This window comes from Mytilus californianus, unplaced genomic scaffold (genome assembly GCF_021869535.1).
Source record: "Mytilus californianus isolate M0D057914Y unplaced genomic scaffold, xbMytCali1.0.p SCAF_12, whole genome shotgun sequence".
Lineage (NCBI taxonomy): Eukaryota > Metazoa > Mollusca > Bivalvia > Mytilida > Mytilidae > Mytilus > Mytilus californianus.
In genome coordinates this window covers 1,511,834-1,537,027 of record NW_026262604.1, presented here as the reverse complement: position 1 = coordinate 1,537,027, position 25,194 = coordinate 1,511,834, and the positions used below count along the sequence as shown (strand labels likewise).

Below are 25,194 nucleotides of genomic sequence, written 5' to 3'. Positions count from 1 at the left end.
TACAAAATGTCTCATCCATATTTTTACCCATTTATTCTTAAATGACTGTTTAGCTAAACCTATCTTTTGTATTTCCAGCTCATGTCAAGGGAAGAAGAAATCCAAAGACTGAGTCTGAACACAAGAGGAAATTCATAGGGAACTTGAACATAAAGAGGCCCAATTACAGAGGCTGGAGTCCGACTTCTCTATTGCTAAAGAAGAAAGTCTGAAGATATAGTAAGAATTAAAAAAATATTAAAATTAACTTTAAACTTAAAACTTTATTGAAAATCACTTTACGCCCATATGGGCCAATGGATTAAAACATTATACATGATATACAGTTTACATATAAACAATGACAATAAACAATGCAGACACTTTGAACTATAATTCTTGTCTTTCTTTAAGTCAATATATATATAAGAGATCCAAATTATATCAAGGACTCCCTGCCCTCAGTCTTAGTAACTTTTACAAAGGAGCCTAATTTGTAAGTGTCCTGTTTTGTTTCAGGATTGAAAATATGTTTTAATTGATCTATATCATTTTAAGTTATTATATTTATTTTCATTTAAAAATTCTTTTCTTAATTGTTCATTTATTTTACATTTAAAAAAGAAATGAAACTCATTATCTAGTACATCACAATGTTAACAATAACTTGTGTGTAACTGTATGGATCTCTCTGACATTGTACCACAAGGTTTCATATAACAATGGGAAGGCTTGGATTGAGTTTGGGATTAATTTCCCTGAACATGTAGGAATAAGGGACCAAAAAGAAGCATTTTTCTTGTTTACAGACAATAAGTGTATAAATGACTCTCTGAAATTATACCACAAGTTTGCATACTACACAAGGATGGGTTATGGGGGTTATGGCTCACAACATTTAGCCAATAGGGGCAAAAAAAGGGGAAAAACAAGGGTTTTTCTGGTTAAAGGACAATTTAGACAATTTAAAAGCAGTGTAAGGGAGGTTCTCCAATTCCATTTAAAGAAAACTTTTATAGATATGTTTGATTACCTTACTTATATAAAAGAAGATGTGGTATGATTGCAAATGAGACAACTCTCCACAAGAGACCAAAATGACACAGAAATTAACATCTATAGGTAACTAACGGCCTTCAAAAATGAGCAAAGCCCATACCACATAGTCAGCTATAAAAGGCCCCGAAATGACAATGTTAAACAATTCAAACGAGAAAACTAATGGCCTTATTTATTTAAATAAATGAACGAAAAACTAATATGTAACCCATAAACAAGCGACAACCACTGAATTACAGGCTCCTGACTTTGGACAGGCACATACATACATAATGTGGCGGGGTTAAACATGTTAGCGGGATCCCAACCCTCCCCTAACCTGGGACAGTGGTATAACAATACAACATAAGAACGATTCCTATAAAAATCAGTTGAAAAAGGCTTAACTCATCAGATGAACAAAAATACAAGTGGACGAGGCCGGGTACTTGTACATCCAAACAACAAAAAGACACTGAACAGATCTGAGAGTACTCGCAGTTAACTGACAGCTAGTTCAAAGCCACTAACAACTAATAAAAAAATCATGCAGCTAAGACTAAATTATCAATCCGTACACATCCAACATCCACTGGATTTAGTGTAAAGACGTCAGAAACAGTCGGAGAAAAACATGACCTTGTGCAATGCCAAGATACAGGTATCGACAGATTGTAGATCCATGAATGTGTATATGTATATAACATACTAGTAATATTTAGTTTGCTTTTAATTTACTGATAACAAAATGCTTGAAAATTATGTATTAAGAAATGATGATTGTCTTGAGATGATAAGCTGTAATTTTTTTTAGCTCACCATCCCGAAGGGCCAATTGAGCATTTCTTATCACTTGGCGTCATGAAGGGACTGTAGCAGATCGCTTTATACAAAATATCTCATCCATATTTTTACCCATTTATTCTTAGATGACTGTTTAGCTAAACCTATCTTTTGTATTTCCAGCTGATGTCAAGGGAAGAAGAGATCCAAAGACTGAGTCTGAACACAGAGGAGATTCATAGGGAACTTGAACATAAAGAGGCCCAATAACAGAGGCTGGAGTCTGACATCTCTATTGCTAAAGAAGAAAGAAGAAAGTCTGAAGATATAGTAAGATATAAAAAATATTAAAATTAACTTTAAACTTAAAACTTTATTGAAAATCACTTTACGCCCATATGGGCCAATGGATTAAAACATTATACATGTTATACGGTTTACATATAAACAATGGCAACAAACAATGCAGACACTTTGAACTATAATTCTTGTTTTTCTTGAAGTCAATATATATATAAGAGATCCAAATTATATCAAGGACTCCCTGCCCTCAGTCTTAGTGACTTTTAAAAAGGAGCCTAATTTGTAAGTGTCCTGTTTTGTTTCAGGATTGAAAATATGTTTTAATTTATCTTATCATTTTGAGTTATTATATTTATTTTCATTTAAAAATTGTTTTCTTAATTGTTCATTTATTTTACATTTAAAAAAGAAATGAAACTCATCATCTAGTACATCACAATGTTAACAATAACTTGTGTGTAACTGTATGGATCTCTCTGACATTGTACCACAAGGTTTCATATAACAATGGGAAGGCTTGGATTGAGTTTGGGATTAATTTCCCTGAACATGTAGGAATGAGGGACCAAAAAGAAGCATTTTTCTTGTTTACAGACAATAAGTGTATAAATGACTCTCTGAAATTATACCACAAGTTTGCATACTACACAAGGATGGGTTATGGGGGTTATGGCTCACAACATTTAGCCAATAGGGGCAAAAAAAGGGGAAAAACAAGGGTTTTTCTGGTTAAAGGACAATTTAGACAATGTAAAAGCAGTGTAAGGGAGGTTCTCCAATTCCATTTAAAGAAAACTTTTATAGATATGTTTGATTACCTTACTTATATAAAAGAAGATGTGGTATGATTGCAAATGAGACAACTCTCCACAAGAGACCAAAATGACACAGAAATTAACATCTTTAGGTAACTAACGGCCTTCAAAAATGAGCAAAGCCCATACCACATAGTCAGCTATAAAAGGCCCCGAAATGACAATGTTAAACAATTCAAACGAGAAAACTAATGGCCTTATTTATTTAAATAAATGAACGAAAAACTAATATGTAACCCATAAACAAGCGACAACCACTGAATTACAGGCTCCTGACTTGGGACAGGCACATACATACATAATGTGGCGGGGTTAAACATGTTAGCGGGATCCCAACCCTCCCCTAACCTGGAACAGTGGTATAACAATACAACATAAGAACGATTCCTATAAAAAATCAGTTGAAAAAGGCTTAACTCATCAGATGAACAAAAATACAAGTGGACGAGGCCGGGTACTTGTACATCCCAACAAAAAAAAGACACTGAACCGATCTGAGAGTACTCGCAGTTAACTGACAGCTAGTTCAAAGCCACTAACTAATAAAAAAATCATGCAGCTCAGACTAAATTATCAATCCGTACACATCCAACATCCACTGGATTTAGTGTAAAGACGTCATAAACAGTCGGAGAAATACATGACCTTGTGCAATGCCAAGATACAGGTATCGACAGATTGTAGATCCATGAATGTGTATATGTATATAACATACTAGTAATATTTAGTTTGCTTTTAATTTACTGATAACAAAATGCTTGAAAATTATGTATTAAGAAATGATGATTGTCTTGAGATGATAAGCTGTAATTTTTTTTAGCTCACCATCCCAAAGGGCCAATTGAGCATTTCTCATCACTTGGCGTCATGAAGGGACTGTAGCAGATCGCTTTATACAAAATGTCTCATCCATATTTTTACCCATTTATTCTTAAATGACTGTTTAGCTAAACCTATCTTTTGTATTTCCAGCTCATGTCAAGGGAAGAAGAAATCCAAAGACTGAGTCTGAACACAAGAGGAAATTCATAGGGAACTTGAACATAAAGAGGCCCAATTACAGAGGCTGGAGTCCGACTTCTCTATTGCTAAAGAAGAAAGTCTGAAGATATAGTAAGAATTAAAAAAATATTAAAATTAACTTTAAACTTAAAACTTTATTGAAAATCACTTTACGCCCATATGGGCCAATGGATTAAAACATTATACATGATATACAGTTTACATATAAACAATGACAATAAACAATGCAGACACTTTGAACTATAATTCTTGTCTTTCTTTAAGTCAATATATATATAAGAGATCCAAATTATATCAAGGACTCCCTGCCCTCAGTCTTAGTAACTTTTACAAAGGAGCCTAATTTGTAAGTGTCCTGTTTTGTTTCAGGATTGAAAATATGTTTTAATTGATCTATATCATTTTAAGTTATTATATTTATTTTCATTTAAAAATTCTTTTCTTAATTGTTCATTTATTTTACATTTAAAAAAGAAATGAAACTCATTATCTAGTACATCACAATGTTAACAATAACTTGTGTGTAACTGTATGGATCTCTCTGACATTGTACCACAAGGTTTCATATAACAATGGGAAGGCTTGGATTGAGTTTGGGATTAATTTCCCTGAACATGTAGGAATAAGGGACCAAAAAGAAGCATTTTTCTTGTTTACAGACAATAAGTGTATAAATGACTCTCTGAAATTATACCACAAGTTTGCATACTACACAAGGATGGGTTATGGGGGTTATGGCTCACAACATTTAGCCAATAGGGGCAAAAAAAGGGGGAAAACAAGGGTTTTTCTGGTTAAAGGACAATTTAGACAATTTAAAAGCAGTGTAAGGGAGGTTCTCCAATTCCATTTAAAGAAAACTTTTATAGATATGTTTGATTACCTTACTTATATAAAAGAAGATGTGGTATGATTGCAAATGAGACAACTCTCCACAAGAGACCAAAATGACACAGAAATTAACATCTATAGGTAACTAACGGCCTTCAAAAATGAGCAAAGCCCATACCACATAGTCAGCTATAAAAGGCCCCGAAATGACAATGTTAAACAATTCAAACGAGAAAACTAATGGCCTTATTTATTTAAATAAATGAACGAAAAACTAATATGTAACCCATAAACAAGCGACAACCACTGAATTACAGGCTCCTGACTTTGGACAGGCACATACATACATAATGTGGCGGGGTTAAACATGTTAGCGGGATCCCAACCCTCCCCTAACCTGGGACAGTGGTATAACAATACAACATAAGAACGATTCCTATAAAAATCAGTTGAAAAAGGCTTAACTCATCAGATGAACAAAAATACAAGTGGACGAGGCCGGGTACTTGTACATCCAAACAACAAAAAGACACTGAACAGATCTGAGAGTACTCGCAGTTAACTGACAGCTAGTTCAAAGCCACTAACAACTAATAAAAAAATCATGCAGCTAAGACTAAATTATCAATCCGTACACATCCAACATCCACTGGATTTAGTGTAAAGACGTCAGAAACAGTCGGAGAAAAACATGACCTTGTGCAATGCCAAGATACAGGTATCGACAGATTGTAGATCCTTGAATGTGTATATGTATATAACATACTAGTAATATTTAGTTTGCTTTTAATTTACTGATAACAAAATGCTTGAAAATTATGTATTAAGAAATGATGATTGTCTTGAGATGATAAGCTGTAATTTTTTTTAGCTCACCATCCCGAAGGGCCAATTGAGCATTTCTTATCACTTGGCGTCATGAAGGGACTGTAGCAGATCGCTTTATACAAAATATCTCATCCATATTTTTACCCATTTATTCTTAGATGACTGTTTAGCTAAACCTATCTTTTGTATTTCCAGCTGATGTCAAGGGAAGAAGAGATCCAAAGACTGAGTCTGAACACAGAGGAGATTCATAGGGAACTTGAACATAAAGAGGCCCAATAACAGAGGCTGGAGTCTGACTTCTCTATTGCTAAAGAAGAAAGAAGAAAGTCTGAAGATATAGTAAGATATAAAAAATATTAAAATTAACTTTAAACTTAAAACTTTATTGAAAATCACTTTACGCCCATATGGGCCAATGGATTAAAACATTATACATGTTATACGGTTTACATATAAACAATGGCAACAAACAATGCAGACACTTTGAACTATAATTCTTGTTTTTCTTGAAGTCAATATATATATAAGAGATCCAAATTATATCAAGGACTCCCTGCCCTCAGTCTTAGTGACTTTTAAAAAGGAGCCTAATTTGTAAGTGTCCTGTTTTGTTTCAGGATTGAAAATATGTTTTAATTTATCTTATCATTTTGAGTTATTATATTTATTTTCATTTAAAAATTCTTTTCTTAATTGTTCATTTATTTTACATTTAAAAAAGAAATGAAACTCATCATCTAGTACATCACAATGTTAACAATAACTTGTGTGTAACTGTATGGATCTCTCTGACATTGTACCACAAGGTTTCATATAACAATGGGAAGGCTTGGATTGAGTTTGGGATTAATTTCCCTGAACATGTAGGAATGAGGGACCAAAAAGAAGCATTTTTCTTGTTTACAGACAATAAGTGTATAAATGACTCTCTGAAATTATACCACAAGTTTGCATACTACACAAGGATGGGTTATGGGGGTTATGGCTCACAACATTTAGCCAATAGGGGCAAAAAAAGGGGAAAAACAAGGGTTTTTCTGGTTAAAGGACAATTTAGACAATGTAAAAGCAGTGTAAGGGAGGTTCTCCAATTCCATTTAAAGAAAACTTTTATAGATATGTTTGATTACCTTACTTATATAAAAGAAGATGTGGTATGATTGCAAATGAGACAACTCTCCACAAGAGACCAAAATGACACAGAAATTAACATCTTTAGGTAACTAACGGCCTTCAAAAATGAGCAAAGCCCATACCACATAGTCAGCTATAAAAGGCCCCGAAATGACAATGTTAAACAATTCAAACGAGAAAACTAATGGCCTTATTTATTTAAATAAATGAACGAAAAACTAATATGTAACCCATAAACAAGCGACAACCACTGAATTACAGGCTCCTGACTTGGGACAGGCACATACATACATAATGTGGCGGGGTTAAACATGTTAGCGGGATCCCAACCCTCCCCTAACCTGGAACAGTGGTATAACAATACAACATAAGAACGATTCCTATAAAAAATCAGTTGAAAAAGGCTTAACTCATCAGATGAACAAAAATACAAGTGGACGAGGCCGGGTACTTGTACATCCCAACAAAAAAAAAGACACTGAACCGATCTGAGAGTACTCGCAGTTAACTGACAGCTAGTTCAAAGCCACTAACTAATAAAAAAAATCATGCAGCTCAGACTAAATTATCAATCCGTACACATCCAACATCCACTGGATTTAGTGTAAAGACGTCATAAACAGTCGGAGAAATACATGACCTTGTGCAATGCCAAGATACAGGTATCGACAGATTGTAGATCCATGAATGTGTATATGTATATAACATACTAGTAATATTTAGTTTGCTTTTAATTTACTGATAACAAAATGCTTGAAAATTATGTATTAAGAAATGATGATTGTCTTGAGATGATAAGCTGTAATTTTTTTTAGCTCACCATCCCAAAGGGCCAATTGAGCATTTCTCATCACTTGGCGTCATGAAGGGACTGTAGCAGATCGCTTTATACAAAATGTCTCATCCATATTTTTACCCATTTATTCTTAAATGACTGTTTAGCTAAACCTATCTTTTGTATTTCCAGCTCATGTCAAGGGAAGAAGAAATCCAAAGACTGAGTCTGAACACAAGAGGAAATTCATAGGGAACTTGAACATAAAGAGGCCCAATTACAGAGGCTGGAGTCCGACTTCTCTATTGCTAAAGAAGAAAGTCTGAAGATATAGTAAGAATTAAAAAAATATTAAAATTAACTTTAAACTTAAAACTTTATTGAAAATCACTTTACGCCCATATGGGCCAATGGATTAAAACATTATACATGATATACAGTTTACATATAAACAATGACAATAAACAATGCAGACACTTTGAACTATAATTCTTGTCTTTCTTTAAGTCAATATATATATAAGAGATCCAAATTATATCAAGGACTCCCTGCCCTCAGTCTTAGTAACTTTTACAAAGGAGCCTAATTTGTAAGTGTCCTGTTTTGTTTCAGGATTGAAAATATGTTTTAATTGATCTATATCATTTTAAGTTATTATATTTATTTTCATTTAAAAATTCTTTTCTTAATTGTTCATTTATTTTACATTTAAAAAAGAAATGAAACTCATTATCTAGTACATCACAATGTTAACAATAACTTGTGTGTAACTGTATGGATCTCTCTGACATTGTACCACAAGGTTTCATATAACAATGGGAAGGCTTGGATTGAGTTTGGGATTAATTTCCCTGAACATGTAGGAATAAGGGACCAAAAAGAAGCATTTTTCTTGTTTACAGACAATAAGTGTATAAATGACTCTCTGAAATTATACCACAAGTTTGCATACTACACAAGGATGGGTTATGGGGGTTATGGCTCACAACATTTAGCCAATAGGGGCAAAAAAAGGGGAAAAACAAGGGTTTTTCTGGTTAAAGGACAATTTAGACAATGTAAAAGCAGTGTAAGGGAGGTTCTCCAATTCCATTTAAAGAAAACTTTTATAGATATGTTTGATTACCTTACTTATATAAAAGAAGATGTGGTATGATTGCAAATGAGACAACTCTCCACAAGAGACCAAAATGACACAGAAATTAACATCTTTAGGTAACTAACGGCCTTCAAAAATGAGCAAAGCCCATACCACATAGTCAGCTATAAAAGGCCCCGAAATGACAATGTTAAACAATTCAAACGAGAAAACTAATGGCCTTATTTATTTAAATAAATGAACGAAAAACTAATATGTAACCCATAAACAAGCGACAACCACTGAATTACAGGCTCCTGACTTGGGACAGGCACATACATACATAATGTGGCGGGGTTAAACATGTTAGCGGGATCCCAACCCTCCCCTAACCTGGAACAGTGGTATAACAATACAACATAAGAACGATTCCTATAAAAAATCAGTTGAAAAAGGCTTAACTCATCAGATGAACAAAAATACAAGTGGACGAGGCCGGGTACTTGTACATCCCAACAAAAAAAAAGACACTGAACCGATCTGAGAGTACTCGCAGTTAACTGACAGCTAGTTCAAAGCCACTAACTAATAAAAAAAATCATGCAGCTCAGACTAAATTATCAATCCGTACACATCCAACATCCACTGGATTTAGTGTAAAGACGTCATAAACAGTCGGAGAAATACATGACCTTGTGCAATGCCAAGATACAGGTATCGACAGATTGTAGATCCATGAATGTGTATATGTATATAACATACTAGTAATATTTAGTTTGCTTTTAATTTACTGATAACAAAATGCTTGAAAATTATGTATTAAGAAATGATGATTGTCTTGAGATGATAAGCTGTAATTTTTTTTAGCTCACCATCCCAAAGGGCCAATTGAGCATTTCTCATCACTTGGCGTCATGAAGGGACTGTAGCAGATCGCTTTATACAAAATGTCTCATCCATATTTTTACCCATTTATTCTTAAATGACTGTTTAGCTAAACCTATCTTTTGTATTTCCAGCTCATGTCAAGGGAAGAAGAAATCCAAAGACTGAGTCTGAACACAAGAGGAAATTCATAGGGAACTTGAACATAAAGAGGCCCAATTACAGAGGCTGGAGTCCGACTTCTCTATTGCTAAAGAAGAAAGTCTGAAGATATAGTAAGAATTAAAAAAATATTAAAATTAACTTTAAACTTAAAACTTTATTGAAAATCACTTTACGCCCATATGGGCCAATGGATTAAAACATTATACATGATATACAGTTTACATATAAACAATGACAATAAACAATGCAGACACTTTGAACTATAATTCTTGTCTTTCTTTAAGTCAATATATATATAAGAGATCCAAATTATATCAAGGACTCCCTGCCCTCAGTCTTAGTAACTTTTACAAAGGAGCCTAATTTGTAAGTGTCCTGTTTTGTTTCAGGATTGAAAATATGTTTTAATTGATCTATATCATTTTAAGTTATTATATTTATTTTCATTTAAAAATTCTTTTCTTAATTGTTCATTTATTTTACATTTAAAAAAGAAATGAAACTCATTATCTAGTACATCACAATGTTAACAATAACTTGTGTGTAACTGTATGGATCTCTCTGACATTGTACCACAAGGTTTCATATAACAATGGGAAGGCTTGGATTGAGTTTGGGATTAATTTCCCTGAACATGTAGGAATAAGGGACCAAAAAGAAGCATTTTTCTTGTTTACAGACAATAAGTGTATAAATGACTCTCTGAAATTATACCACAAGTTTGCATACTACACAAGGATGGGTTATGGGGGTTATGGCTCACAACATTTAGCCAATAGGGGCAAAAAAAGGGGGAAACAAGGGTTTTTTTCTGGTTAAAGGACAATTTAGACAATTTAAAAGCAGTGTAAGGGAGGTTCTCCAATTCCATTTAAAGAAAACTTTTATAGATATGTTTGATTACCTTACTTATATAAAAGAAGATGTGGTATGATTGCAAATGAGACAACTCTCCACAAGAGACCAAAATGACACAGAAATTAACATCTATAGGTAACTAACGGCCTTCAAAAATGAGCAAAGCCCATACCACATAGTCAGTTATAAAAGGCCCCGAAATGACAATGTTAAACAATTCAAACGAGAAAACTAATGGCCTTATTTATTTAAATAAATGAACGAAAAACTAATATGTAACCCATAAACAAGCGACAACCACTGAATTACAGGCTCCTGACTTTGGACAGGCACATACATACATAATGTGGCGGGGTTAAACATGTTAGCGGGATCCCAACCCTCCCCTAACTTGGGACAGTGGTATAACAATACAACATAAGAACGATTCCTATAAAAATCAGTTGAAAAAGGCTTAACTGATCAGATGAACAAAAATACAAGTGGACGAGGCCGGGTACTTGTACATCCCAACAACAAAAAGACACTGAACCGATCTGAGAGTACTCGCAGTTAACTGACAGCTAGTTCAAAGCCACTAACAACTAATAAAAAAATCATGCAGCTAAGACTAAATTATCAATCCGTACACATCCAACATCCACTGGATTTAGTGTAAAGACGTCATAAACAGTCGGAGAAAAACATGACCTTGTGCAATGCCAAGATACAGGTATCGACAGATTGTAGATCCATGAATGTGTATATGTATATAACATACTAGTAATATTTAGTTTGCTTTTAATTTACTGATAACAAAATGCTTGAAAATTATGTATTAAGAAATGATGATTGTCTTGAGATGATAAGCTGTAATTTTTTTTTAGCTCACCATCCCGAAGGGCTTATTGAGCATTTCTTATCATTTGGCGTCATGAAGGGACTGTAGCAGATCGCTTTATACAAAATATCTCATCCATATTTTTACCCATTTATTCTTAAATGACTGTTTAGCTAAACCTATCTTTTGTATTTCCAGCTGATGTCAAGGGAAGAAGAGATCTAAAGACTGAGTCTGAACACAGAGGAAATTCATAGGGAACTTGAACGTAAAGAGGCCCAATTACAGAGGCTGGAGTCTGACTTCTCTATTGCTAAATATATAGTAAGAATTAAAAAAAATAAAAATTAACTTTAAACTATAAACTTTATTGAAAATCACTTTTACGCCCATAATGGGACAATGGATTAAAACATTATACATGATATACAGTTTACATATAAACAATGACAATAAACAATGCAGATACTTTGAACTATAATTCTTGTCTTTCTTTAAATCAATATATATATATATATTAGAGATTCAAATTATATCAAGGACTCCCTGCCCTCAGTCTTAGTGACTTTTTTATAAAGGAGCCTAATTTGTAAGTGTCCTGTTTTGTTTCAGGATTGAAAATATGTTTTAATTTATCTATATCATTTTAAGTTATAATATTTATTTTCATTTAAAAATTCTTTTCTTAATTGTTCCTTTTTTTTACATTTAAAAAAGAAATGAAACTCAACATCTAGTACATCACAATGTTAACAATAACTTGTGTGTAACTGTATGGATCTCTCTGACATTGTACCACAAGGTTTCATATAACAATGGGAAGGCTTGGATTGAGTTTGGGATTAATTTCCCTGAACATGTAGGAATAAGGGGCCAAAAAGAAGCATTTTTGTCTCGCCTTGACTGAGTCAAAAAGCGAGACATAGGTATGCTGTTTCCGGCGTCGGCGGCGGCGACGGCGGCGTCAACAATGTATTAGTTTGTGATTAGGTCTAGTTTATGGTGAACCACAATTGGTAGGTCAATCATATTTAGTATGCAGTTGTATAAGCATTGGCACATCTTATTTCAATGGAGATAATATGGCCTTGCCCCTCAGTCATGGTCTATTGACTTCGAAAATTTTGCTTATTTTACATGTATTAGTTTGTGATTAGGTCAGTTTATGGGGAACCACAAGTGGTAGGTCAATGATATTTGGTATGCAGTTGTGTAAGCATCGGCATACCTCATTTCCATGGAGATAATTTAGCTCCGTCCCCTTAGTCATGGTCTATTGACTTTGAAACTTTTGCTTATTTTACATGTATTAGTTTGTGATTAAGGTCAGTTTATGGGGAACCACAAGTGGTAGATCAATGATATTTGGTATGTAGTTGTGTAAGCATCGGCATATCTCATTTCCATGAAAATAATTTGGCTCCGCCCCTAAGACATGGTCTATTGACTTTGAAAATTTTTCTGAGTTATCATGTTTTAGTTTGTGATTAGGTCAATTCAAGGGGAACCATTAGTGGTAGGCCAATGTTAATTGGTATTCAGTTGTATAAGCATTGGCACATCTCATTTCCATGGAGAATATTTGGCCTCACCCCTCAGTCACAGTCTAATGACTTTGAAACTTATCTTAGTTTACATGTATTAGTTTGTGATTAGATCAGTTTAAGATGAACTGCTAATGTTAAGTCAATGATATTTGGTATGCAAATTTATTGGCATTTGCAAGTATCGTTTCCATGGAGATTATATAGCCCCACCCCCTCTTATTGACTTTGAAACTTTTCTATAGTTTACTAGTTAATGTTTGTATTTAGATTTGGGAACAACTTATGATAAGTCAATGGTCATGATGGTATTTGGTATGCAGTTGTATAAGCATTGCCACATCTCATTTACATGGAGATTGTTTAGCCATGTAACTCAGTCATGGTTCATTGACTTTGAATATTTTCATAACTTGTGTAAGATGTTAAAGTAATAGCTGTTAATGGTGAACATGTTAAAGTTTTGGGTAAATTAGACATTCTAATTAAAATAGGAGATCGAAAATTCAAAACTGTAGTACATGTTTTACCACCATTACACCACTCTTTAATACTAGGTGTTGATTTTTTGAAAAACAACAAAGCAAAATTAAATTTTGACAACAATACTTTAGAAATTGTAGAAAATCACACAGTTACTACAATAAGTAAACTTAGTATAAGTGAAGGTTTAGTAAGAACTCTTAAGGCAGTAACAATACCAAAATTTTCTCAAACTTTAATTAGTGTCTCTGTTTCACATCAACAACCAGGTTCAACTGTACTTTTAGAGCCACTTCCAAATATAGAGCATCTAAACATAATAGCAGCAAAGTCATTGGTTACTGTTAAAAATGGTAAAGCATATATAAGTTTACTTAACCCAACTGACAAAAATGTAAGATTTTAGCGAGAGAAATTTATGTATTACTGAAAAATTATTACACAAGGGTTTTCGATATCATAAACTAATCAAAACATTTACTAAATTTTATCATCGGTATAAGGACATCATTCGTAAATACAACTCAACATGCAGACATCTTATACGTTCGAGTATTTCACATCCAAGCTTGTATGGTGATATTCTTTACAAAGCACAAAAATGTCAGTATTCACCTCAAAAGCTAACAAAACCTTTAAACAGACTTATTAAGAAGGGATATAGTTACGATACTGTTGTCAGGTCATTAAAGATTGCATATTTTAGCTTTAATATTGATTCACTTATAGGGTCTTTGCATCGGAATTAAACATATTTATTCTAAAACCAGTTGTTGGCATTACACGGGTTATGTTCTTCTCATATATTTTATGATGGTATAATACTAAACCCCTAACAGGAGGGATTGTGCCTGATGTTCATATGATGAAGACCTAATCTTTCAATCAGTTTAATTGAGGTCTGGAGGTGGCATGTCAGTAACTGCTAGTAGTCTGTTGTTATTTATGTATTGTCATTTTGTTTATGTTCTTTTGTTTCCTATTCTGACATCGGACTCGGACTTCTCTTAAACTCAGTTTTACTGTGCGTACTGTTGTGCGTTTGTTTTTTCTACATTGGCTAGAGGTATAGAGGGAGGGTTGAGATCTCAAAAAACATGTTTAACCCCGCCGCATTTTTGCGCCTGTCCCAAGTCAGGAGCCTCTGGCCTTTGTTAGTCTTGTATCATTTTTAATTTTAGTTTCTTGTGTATAATTTGGAGTTTAGTATGACGTCCATTATCACTGAACTAGTATACATATTTGTTTAGGGGCTAGCTGAAGGACGCCTCCGGGTGCGGGATTTTCTCGCTGCATTGAAGACCCATTGGTGGCCTTCGGCTGTTGTCTGCTCTATTGTCGGGTTGTTGTCTCTTTGACAAATTCCCCATTTCCATTCTCAATTTTAAGGTTAAGAGCACACAAGAAAATGCAAAAGTAGAAAAAGTCAATACTGAGCTCATACAGAACTTTGATGAAAGCTCTCCATCTGTTTCATCAGTAAACACACCAAGTAAAGTCTCAGAATCTGACCTAGAATTTGATTTAACACAATCTGACTTAACAGAAATAGAGAAAGCAAAGTTAAAATCATTTTTGAAAGAAAACAGAACAAGCTTTGCCACAAATTTAACAGAATTAGGTGAAACAGACGTATACAAACACAAAATTGTATCTGTCCCTGGTGCACGACCTGTAAAACAACATTTTTATAGAAAGTCGCCTCAAGTTAAAAGGGAAATGGAAAGCCAAATTCAAGATTTATTGAAACATAATATTATAGAGGAGTCTAATTCTGATTGGTTGTCACCAGTAGTAATGATTCCTAAGAAAAATACAGGTACATGGCGCCTAGCGATAGATTATCGCAAGGTCAACAAGGTCACAGTACCTATGAACTTTCCTTTACCCCATATTGAAAGTGTTTTTGACACATTAGGAGAAGCAAAACCTCTTTACCTTACAAATTTAGACCTTAAAAGTTCGTTTTGGCAAATTCCACTTGATGAAGAGACAAAACATAAAAGTGCATTTGTCACACAATCTGTTGCTTATGAATGGAATCGCCTTAGTTATGGCTTAATGAATGCAGCCACTTCTTTTCAATGTCTCATGACTCAAATATTTAGAGGTTTAAATTGGAAATTTTTGTTAGTCTACATAGATGACATCTTAATATTCAGCAATACTTTTGAAGAACATCTTGAACACCTTACTCAAGTTTTTGATAGGTTAAAACAGGCAAATTTACGTCTACAGCCAACAAAATGTAATTTTGCCGTTAAGCAAGTCAAATTTTTAGGCCACATCATTTCCAAAAATGGAGTTCAGGTTGACTTAGAAAAAACGAGTGCAGTTAGTGAGTTCCCTGTTCCAAAAACAGTTAAACAGGTCAGATTTTTTTAGGTATGGCTAACTACTACCGTCGTTTTATTAAAGGTCATTCAGATATTGTGTCTCCTTTGACAGCATTGCTGCGCAAAAATGCACCTTTTAACTGGACTCCTAAATGTCAACAAGCATTTGAAACAATGAAAAAGGCTTTACTTTCTTCACCAATTCTATCTTACCCAGATCCAAATAGGTCTTTTATTTTAACTTGTGATGCATATGATCAAGCAATAGGCTATGTTTTGGGACAGAAAGATGATCAAAATAGAGAGTATGTTGTCGCTTATGGTGGTAAAGCGCTGAGTGATGCTGAGAAAAAGTACTATACTTCTGAAAAAGAGTGTTTAGCCATAATTAGAGGCGTTGAATCCTACACTACAGAAGTCTAAAAGTCTGAAAAGACCAGTTTTTGTCTTAATTTGCATGAACTTTTACTCGACATTCTCCAAAAGTATGACTTGTGTCTTAATTTTTCTTGACAAATTCTCATTTATATTAAATTTGTATGAAATTTACTCGACATATTCTCGACATTCTGAATATGGTCTTAAAATTTCTTGACAAATTCTTGACATTTGAAAACTGTCTTGAAATTTCTCGACATATTCTCGACATTCATATTTTTTCTCAGTATGGCTTGACATATTCTGAACATTTTGAATCGTGTCTTAAATTTACTTGACAGTTCTGAGTTTTACAAATCATGACCAATATTCATGATATAACTTTAATCTTTATTTCTCTTTATATGATATACTGTTGTTTCAAGTTACACTTCTTTACAACAAAAATAAAAGTTGGGCATGTAAAATAATTAAAAATTTGGGTATATAAATATTTTTACAAATGCAAATATGGCTATGAAATCTAAAGTATAAAATAATTCAAATGTGGTTGTGTTGATATAAAACAATTTCAATGTGGGTTTTTAAATAATTACAAATTTTGATTCCTAAATCTTATAAATTAAATGATTCAAACCAATTATACTGTAGACATATTTCATTCTACATTCATAATATTCAATGTTGATATGGTAAATAATTATTATACAAAAATGTGGTTTATATAAATAGCAAATTATGATGATATACAAATCATTCATTTAACAGAAGAAAAATTTGTGTAATGTCATCTGTTGGAATATATCAAGTATTACACATGGACAGGATGTTCCCCATAAAATTAAGGTATTCCACACCCCAGAGTACACGCAACTGTCAAATAGAAGTTATAACTTTACCTGTAATCAGCCATACAACTTATCAGTTGACCGACCATGCCACTACAAAAGTTTGTTGATAGATGAAAATGAAAATCATCATTTTGATGAAAACAAATTGAATTGAAATGGATATTCCTCATCAAAATTATGAAGTTAATTATTTTAACATAAAAACAAATTGAATAATTCCCAAAGATTAAGAGAAAATTATTATCTACTCCAGGAATAATAAAAAAAATGTATTTATAATGGGTCCCATCAATGATTTCTATAGAAATGGTTCTCAAACAAACATGCATAATATAGATCTAAACATTTTTTTCTTTTCAGGAAGGAGTTTTTTTATTATTTATTAATATTTATTTTTGATAAAAAATTATAAAATTCAACACTCAAATTTGAATAAAAAATGTTTTTGGGTTGTTCTAAAAAATGAATAAGGTTTTTGAATCAAGATGGGAACAAATTCTTTGACCTAAACGAAAGCCCCACCCCCACCCCCACCCCCCCCCCCCCTCTTTTTTTAGCTACACAAACCCAAAAGATGAATTGTGGGGTCCAAAAGAGATACAAGACACCTATTTTAGTAAAGCAAATTTGACTGGCAGTTTTGCGAACGGCAAAAATCTAAATGCTGTTTGTCAATACCTTCTACTTATATTCCAAGTGAAAACAATTACTTAAATGTTTAATAAAAATAAATCAAAATTAAACTATATGGGGGATTATTCAGGGTATTACAACTTAGTTGCACCAAAAGGGTATCTTACTATATATACCAAATTAATCCTTGATTCTTCAAAGTTTAGTTAAGCCATAATAAAAAGGAGTATATAACAGCAATAGAATGTCATAAACAGTGCAGAATAAGTCTGTTCACATTTCAGGCGAAATTTATACTGTTGAGATAGTGTCAAGACATTTTTAAGACTGTCAAGAATGTGTTGAGACATATTCAGACATTATTTAGAATGTCAAGAATATGTCGAGACATATTCAGACATTAGTAAGAATGTCAAGAATATGTCAAGACAGATCGAGACAAATTTAAGACAGTCAAGAATTGGTCGAGACTAATCCAGACTCTTATCAGATGATACAGGAAGTGTCGAGAAATTTTAAGACAATGTTCATACTGTCAAGACACTTGTCAAGAAAAATCAAGAACCTTATTAGACAAATTCATACTATGTCAAGAATTTTTTTAAATTATTCAGACAAATTAAGAATGTCGAGTAAAAATTCATGCAAATTCAGACAAAAACTGGTCTTTTCAGACTTTTTGACTTTTGTAGTGCTACCGTCCTTATTTGGCTAACTCTCACTTCACTATAGTAACTGATCACAGAGCACTCACTTGGTTAAAAACTGCCAAATTATCAAGGAGACTAGAACGTTGGGCACTAAAGTTACAAGACTTAGACTATGATATCATTCATAGACCAGGCAAACGCAATGTAGTTGCAGACTGTTTAAGCCGTAGGCCATATGATAAGGCACCGGCTATACGATCTGTAACAAACGCTAGACAAGATTCTGAGCCAGATTCTGAATCTGACTGCCTACCAAATGGTTGGCAAACTTACACTACCTTTTACTATGATGATGAATCTCCTGAAAACTGTCCTATAATATCTGCCCTAGAAGCTGATCAACTTCCTGAAAACTTAGCTAATCCTATCTCTCTGTTTGAAAGACAAAAACAATGTCCTGATTTTTCTGATATCATTAAATATCTGCAAGATAGGGAACTTCCTGAGGATGAGAAACTCAGACGTGCAATTGTATCTGAAAGCCCGTATTACTCTATTTCTAATGGTATTTTTATATTATTTATATCAGAGAAGATGTAGGAAGTTACCTAAGGAACTAAGACAAATTAAACAGATAGCATTGCCAACTTGTCTTAGAGAAGAGGCTCTCCACTCATATCATGACTCCTTACTAGGCGGAGGCCGCTTAGGTGCTGATAAGGTCTATTCTTCTATGATGGAAAAATATTATTGGCCAAAAATGCATGCAAATGTAAATCAATACATAAAAACTTGCGATAGGTGTCAACGTGCCAAAAGAAATTACAACCCCAACAAACCACCTTTGTCTCCAATGCCTCATGTTGGTAGATTTCATCGTTGGCATGTTGATATACTAGGTCCTTTGTCAAAAACACCACAAGGTTTTGAACATGTCTTAGTAGTAGTTGATTCTTTCACTCGTTGGACAGAAGCTTTCCCTATGAAAACACAAACAGCAAAAGAGGTAGCAACCATATTATGCTCAGAAGTTTTTGCCCGTTTTGGCAGTCCTAAAATTTTATTTAGTGATAGAGGTCAATCGTTCATGACAAAGGTTATCAAAGCAATTTGTGAAGTTTTCTAGGTTAAACAACACCATTCAAGTTGATATCATGCAAATACAAATGGTACTGTTGAACGTCAAAATAGCACATTAGCAGCATGTTTAAGAGCATATTGTGATAAGGACCAGTCAAATTGGCCTACCCTTCTCCCTTTTATAATGATGGCATATAGAAAATCACCATCCTGCAATACAACAGGATATTCACCCTTCTATATGATGTTTGGAGAAGAAATGCGACTTCCTTTTGATGTAGCATTAGAACCAAAAGACAATTTATGTCAAGATGTCAAAGATTATATAGAAGGCTTTTTGGCAAATTTAAAAATTGCGCATGAAATTGCAAAACAAAAAGATGCGCAACAAAAAGAAAAAGATAAAGAAAGACATGACCTTAAATCAAATATTCCTGATTTTTCTGTTGGAGACCAAGTTTTGATTACTACAAATAAAGTCCCTAAAGGTCAGTCTCGCAAATTACATGACAAACATGCTGGTCCTTATCGCATTATGGAAAAAGGTCAAAACTTCACATACAAATTGAAAGAAATATCTAATAATAAAGAATTGAAATCATTGATAAATGCCACAAATCTTAGGCGCTACTATGACCCAAATATTCATCGCAAACGGTTTGAGGTACAACAACACCAAAACAATGCACCAGATCAAAATGCAAATGTAGCTCCTCAAGCACAAACACAAGTGCAAGAGGAACCTGAAAACACTGCAGATAATTCAGAACCTCTTGATGAACTGCCAAATGTTAACTTACAACCTGAAAATAATGTTAATCAAGAAAATGTTATAGAAAATCAAACAAATCAGCCTCGTATTGATAATCAAACATTTAATTTTCATCAAATTAAAAGAGGTAAATTTTGCAATGGTAAAAGGTTCATGAGAGTAGAATGGCTTGATAAGACACGCACATGGGAACCAGATACTAGTTTTGACCCTCCCATGTTAGAGGAAATAAATCTGAGATTTACCCAGAAAGGCAAAAGAAAGAAATCTTTCTTCAAAAGAGTAAAAAACTAGTTTTGCTCATAGTACATGTAGTATTCATGCGTTATTTAAGACAAGTTTTTTATCATTCAAATTAAGTTTAATGATTTGAGATTTTAGTTCATATCACTTTATATTGCACAAGTATGTAATCGTACAAGTTAGTACTCATCAATAAGTGAACTCATTAGTACTCATTATCTTAAAGTCCGTACTCAGTTCCAGTACTCAGTAAAATGTATTATCAGTTCCAAGTTACTTGACATCGAAGGATAGTCCCATTGACAGTATTATTCAATTCACTGCTAACTAGCTAGCCATGCCGGCAGACTTTTAGGTTTTATTTTTTTTTTGTAAGGTAGAAATTTGATGTGTTGAATTAAACCTAAACAGATTCTCTGTTGATCCATAGTGCTAGATTGTATGTAAGGCCTGCATACTTTCACCTTGATTTCATCACATCTAATTTTTCCCTTGTTTAATATATTTGTAGGTAAATTCGTGGCTAGTTGGCATGGGCTGATGTACTTTCTAATGGTGGTCCTGTGTTTTGTTCAAGTTGGTGCTGATTATACTGTAGAAAAAGACATAATCCAAATAATTAATTATGGGGTCATCTTTAAAGAAGAGGCAAACCTGTTTTAGCCAAAGAATCATGGCTTCATACATTTAAGGTTCAAATTCCCCATAACATTCATTTATCAGAAGAGTTACCTTTATGTCAGAGACAAACACATGTTCATGATTGTAATACATTTAACGCAATGTAAATTTTATAAGTTATTTACATAAAACTACAGAAATGCACTTATTAGATACAATTAAAGCCATTCATACTTTAATTCCTCACAGTACTATTTTGTCATCAAAACGAAATATTCGTTCATTTTTACCATTCATTGGCTCACTTGCTAAAGGTCTTTTTGGTACATCAACAATGAGTGATGTAAATTTACTTGCTAGACACATAAACGCACTCAATAAGAGAACTGAATTATTATCTGACGTTCTACACCAGCATGGTGACCACTTATCATCCTATATGTCAGTAATGGACAATAGGACAACCAATCTGATGTCTGGAATTCAAATCAATTCAAAAGAGATAGCCACATTGGCTCATTCAATGAACTTGTCATTAGTTACCTTACAGCAATCCATGTTTAATATTTTCCAAATACTCATTAACCTCACTAATACAGGCAATATATTACGAAGAAATTTGGACCAGTTCCAAGCCGCAGTGCAAAGCCTTGTCATGGGCAGAGTCTCACCACTATTATTGCTAAAACAAACCCTAACACATGCACTCCATAAGGTTCAAGGAATATCAACAAAATCGTATCCAGGATTCTATCTAACACAGTTACATCCTTCCTTCTACTATACTAACCGTAACTTTATGTTTATGCGTAACCACTCCATCCTATACCTAACACTCAGATTTCCAGTTTCATCACATTCACAACCTCTTCAGCTTTTTAAAGTAATTTCTCTACCTGTTCCAGTAAATAACACTCTGAAGCATGCAACTAAACTGCTTGATTTACCAGATTTTCTTGCTCTTACCCACCAGCATGATTATTATCTCCCCTTATCTTCTAACCAATTAACTAATTGCCAGCATGTAAGTGTTATCACATGCAGTTTCAATATTGCACTTGTCCCATCGCATGTTAAACAATGCACCATTGCACTATTCAACAATGACAAGAAGCAGGTCAAAAGCCTGTGCAATTTCAGATTTTTGGAAAATCATTTAACACATGACATCATTGAATTGAGCTCCACATCAGTATTGGTGTATCAAAGTGATAAGCTTGCTATTAATTGTCACAACAAGCAAAATCTCCTTCCAGGATGCAAAGATTGTGTTGTCAGTTTACCATGCAAGTGTTCACTTTCCACAAAATCATTATATTTATCACCAAGATTAGTCCAATGTTACAACAACACACAAGAAGTGTCAGTTCAATATCCTGTAAATTTAGCATTGTTGCAAGAATATTTTAGTGATAAGCAATTATCCTCCACATCATACAACAAGTCTCAAAAGTAAAATCTCAAGAAATACCATCATTTATATATAAGAAACTCACACCACCTACTACAAGTGCATCAGAACTAGAGACATTTTTTGCTTCTCAATTTTCTTGGCTACATGCCTCAGTGATTTTGAGTGTAATTGTATTCATATTTTTATCTGTACTGATTTGTTTTTTGTATCGATCAAGAAAGTCCAAATGCACCACCATTTACTTAGAGATTACATCAGGTGCTGACTGTGTTACAGTACCATTGCTTAGCTTATCTGTGTGTCCATCATATTACGACAGTATACCTTCTGTAGATGATATATCAATTTCATCCTTTCATCAGAGTAAATTATATGTTATTATTTCATCATTTGTTATTACAAACAAGCTTACCAACAAGACTGTGAACATTCCTACTACAATTGATCTTAATGTATTTAAAAGGCATAGAATTAACAAAATATTAGCTCAGACATTTGATTCTTATGTATTAGTTACACATCAAGGGTTTGCTTCAGTTTTGAATCCACCACGAACTATTCAAAAAGTGCAACAAGCTTCAAATCAAACTTCTGTTTCCTTATTTCCACATTTAGAATAATCAATTTTATTTTAAAAGCAAATTGTTCTTATGATTTCTTTTTAATTGTTCAACTATTAGATTTTAATAATGAATTTTAACATCTTAAATTAAACTGTATTTCTGCAGTAATTTTTGTCTAATATATTTCATTTCACCGAATAATTAGTTCTATTCCATAAGTAGTGCTGAATCCTCAACCTCTTGAATATTTTCCAAATTGTTTTAAGTGATAAGGTATTTTTTTAGACAACTTTTTTCAGAAATAGTTAGATGCATTTATTGTTTTGAATTAAAGACCTTGTAACTCAGGACCTGTGTTTATGATCAATTATTGAATATTTAGGTATGTATATATATTTTGTATGTTTACTTTTGTATGTATGGAACAATACACAGTTATCATGTATGTGTAATTGACTAACCCCTACTTTACTTAGTATTTTACAGGAATATGTCAAGATTTCGGGTCGAAATCAACTGAAGTAAGGGGGAGTTGTCATGGTATCATTTTGAACAGATTTTATTATTTTTGTGAAATTCTTAATTTCAGTAAAAATTGGAAAAGTTCTAAGTTTAAAGCAAATTATTTTAGTTAAACATTTTATTTCAATTCTGGACAGACATTTTAATAGCTTTAGTTTTGATTTTCACACAAACATATTTCCTTTTAGTAAGCCTTATTGTGTTGTATATAGATTACGTAAGAAGATATCGGACAATGGTCAGAATGTGTTGACAGATATGATTTTTAAAGTGAAGCCGACATGTAATAAGGTTTTTTTCGGATTGTTTCTATTGTTAATATCCGGCTCAAATAGGGTATAGAGTAAACATTGATAGCGGGATTACATAAGTAATTAAGATATTTTTTAGTCTTAAGCGTCACTTATGACCCTACCCATTTTCTGTCAATTAGACTAAAGTTGTCATGGTTTTTGATTAAATGTTAATTTTGATTGGACAAACCTGAAACAGTCCACAAATTCGAATCTAAAAAGTTATTTCCAAAAAGCGCCACTTTTACATGCGCTCTTTGGAAATAAAGACATAAAACTATTTCAAGTTTTATTGAATATTGTTTCAGGTAAGCAAAGTTAATTTTATTTTGTTAAATATAATCTTAAGCATTTTGTTTAAAGGTTTTCATAACCTAAAAGTAACTTCTGATAAAATTATTAATTTGCTAATGCTTTATTCTTTTTGAATAGAAATAGGTTTATTTTCCTTTTGTAAAATCTTCAGCACTTTCATAGTTATTTTATTTAATAAGAGTTTTCATCTTTTATTATCTTTATAAAGAAGTTAATTATCAAGATATTTTCTTTATGCTATAATTGTAAATAGTTGTAAATAATGTGTTTTTTAAAGAAAAGTTTTTGGTTCTGATCGGAAAATGGTATACTTATTTTATGTTTTTATAGTTATTTATAACATCCGCCTGTTTTGTCGCACTGACAAGAAATAAGAAATAATAATTCACCTTAAATTCACTATTGCATTGAAGTTATAATGTTTTCAATGGTAAGGTTTTATAATTCGAAAGCCTTTTAGGCATGATTTCTTGATGTGCAGTTTATTTGACATGTTATTGTCAGCAAACGCATGGTTTGTTATTTTTCTATAAATAGCACGTTATTGCGTAAACTTATTTTTAGCAAGTATACATGTAAGACATATTCTATAGCTAGTTCCCCACAACAAAGTATTATATATATTTCATTGCGTAACAAGATTTCATGATAGAAAAGTTTCTATTCTACAATTGCCCCCCCCCCCCTTTTTTTTATTGTGTAAAGAGTTATTACCCCTTAACAGATTAAAAAAGAGTTATTCCTCCTTAACAGATTAAAAAAAGAGTTATTCCCCCTTAACGGAGATATGGTTAGATAAGTAACCTCATTGTTTGAATTGGAGTTTCATAAGAAAGACGTTTATATTATTCCTTTATTTAATTCTCAGTGTTTAGAATAAAGTTTAACCAAATACCTTAAAAATGCTCTACCATGTTTATATTTGAATGTTTAGAATATTTATGCAAAAGAAATGAGATGTTGCTCATACATTAAGTATTGCGATACACATTATGTTCATGTTTCAGAATATTTATGAAATATTTAATTATGATAGGTCTATTGCATTATCTAATGGAATTATACTTGCATTATTATATTGATTTATACTTATGAATATTGTTTGTCATTTTATATTATAACTGCTATTATAATTAGACTTTTACATGCGCTCTTTGGAAATAAAGACATAAAACTAT

General features: G+C 32.9%; 1 protein-coding gene across 14 annotated transcripts; it reads left to right on the top strand.

Moving 5' to 3' along the window:
- On the top strand, positions 1-25,194 carry LOC127721190 (uncharacterized). 14 transcript variants are annotated; one of them, XM_052227863.1, is made up of 7 exons: positions 1-219; positions 3,891-4,031; positions 5,796-5,942; positions 7,705-7,845; positions 9,610-9,750; positions 11,517-11,642; positions 20,800-25,194. In XM_052227863.1, the coding sequence occupies exon 7, from the start codon at positions 21,109-21,111 to the stop codon at positions 22,363-22,365; it is 1,257 nt and encodes a 418-aa protein (XP_052083823.1). In that variant the 5' UTR covers positions 1-219; positions 3,891-4,031; positions 5,796-5,942; positions 7,705-7,845; positions 9,610-9,750; positions 11,517-11,642; positions 20,800-21,108; the 3' UTR covers positions 22,366-25,194. The 14 variants fall into 14 exon arrangements, with proteins under 14 accessions (XP_052083823.1, XP_052083828.1, XP_052083821.1 ...); XM_052227868.1 differs by lacking the exon at positions 3,891-4,031 and adding an exon at positions 1,984-2,130 and having other exon boundaries at positions 9,621-9,750; XM_052227861.1 differs by lacking the exon at positions 3,891-4,031 and adding an exon at positions 1,984-2,130.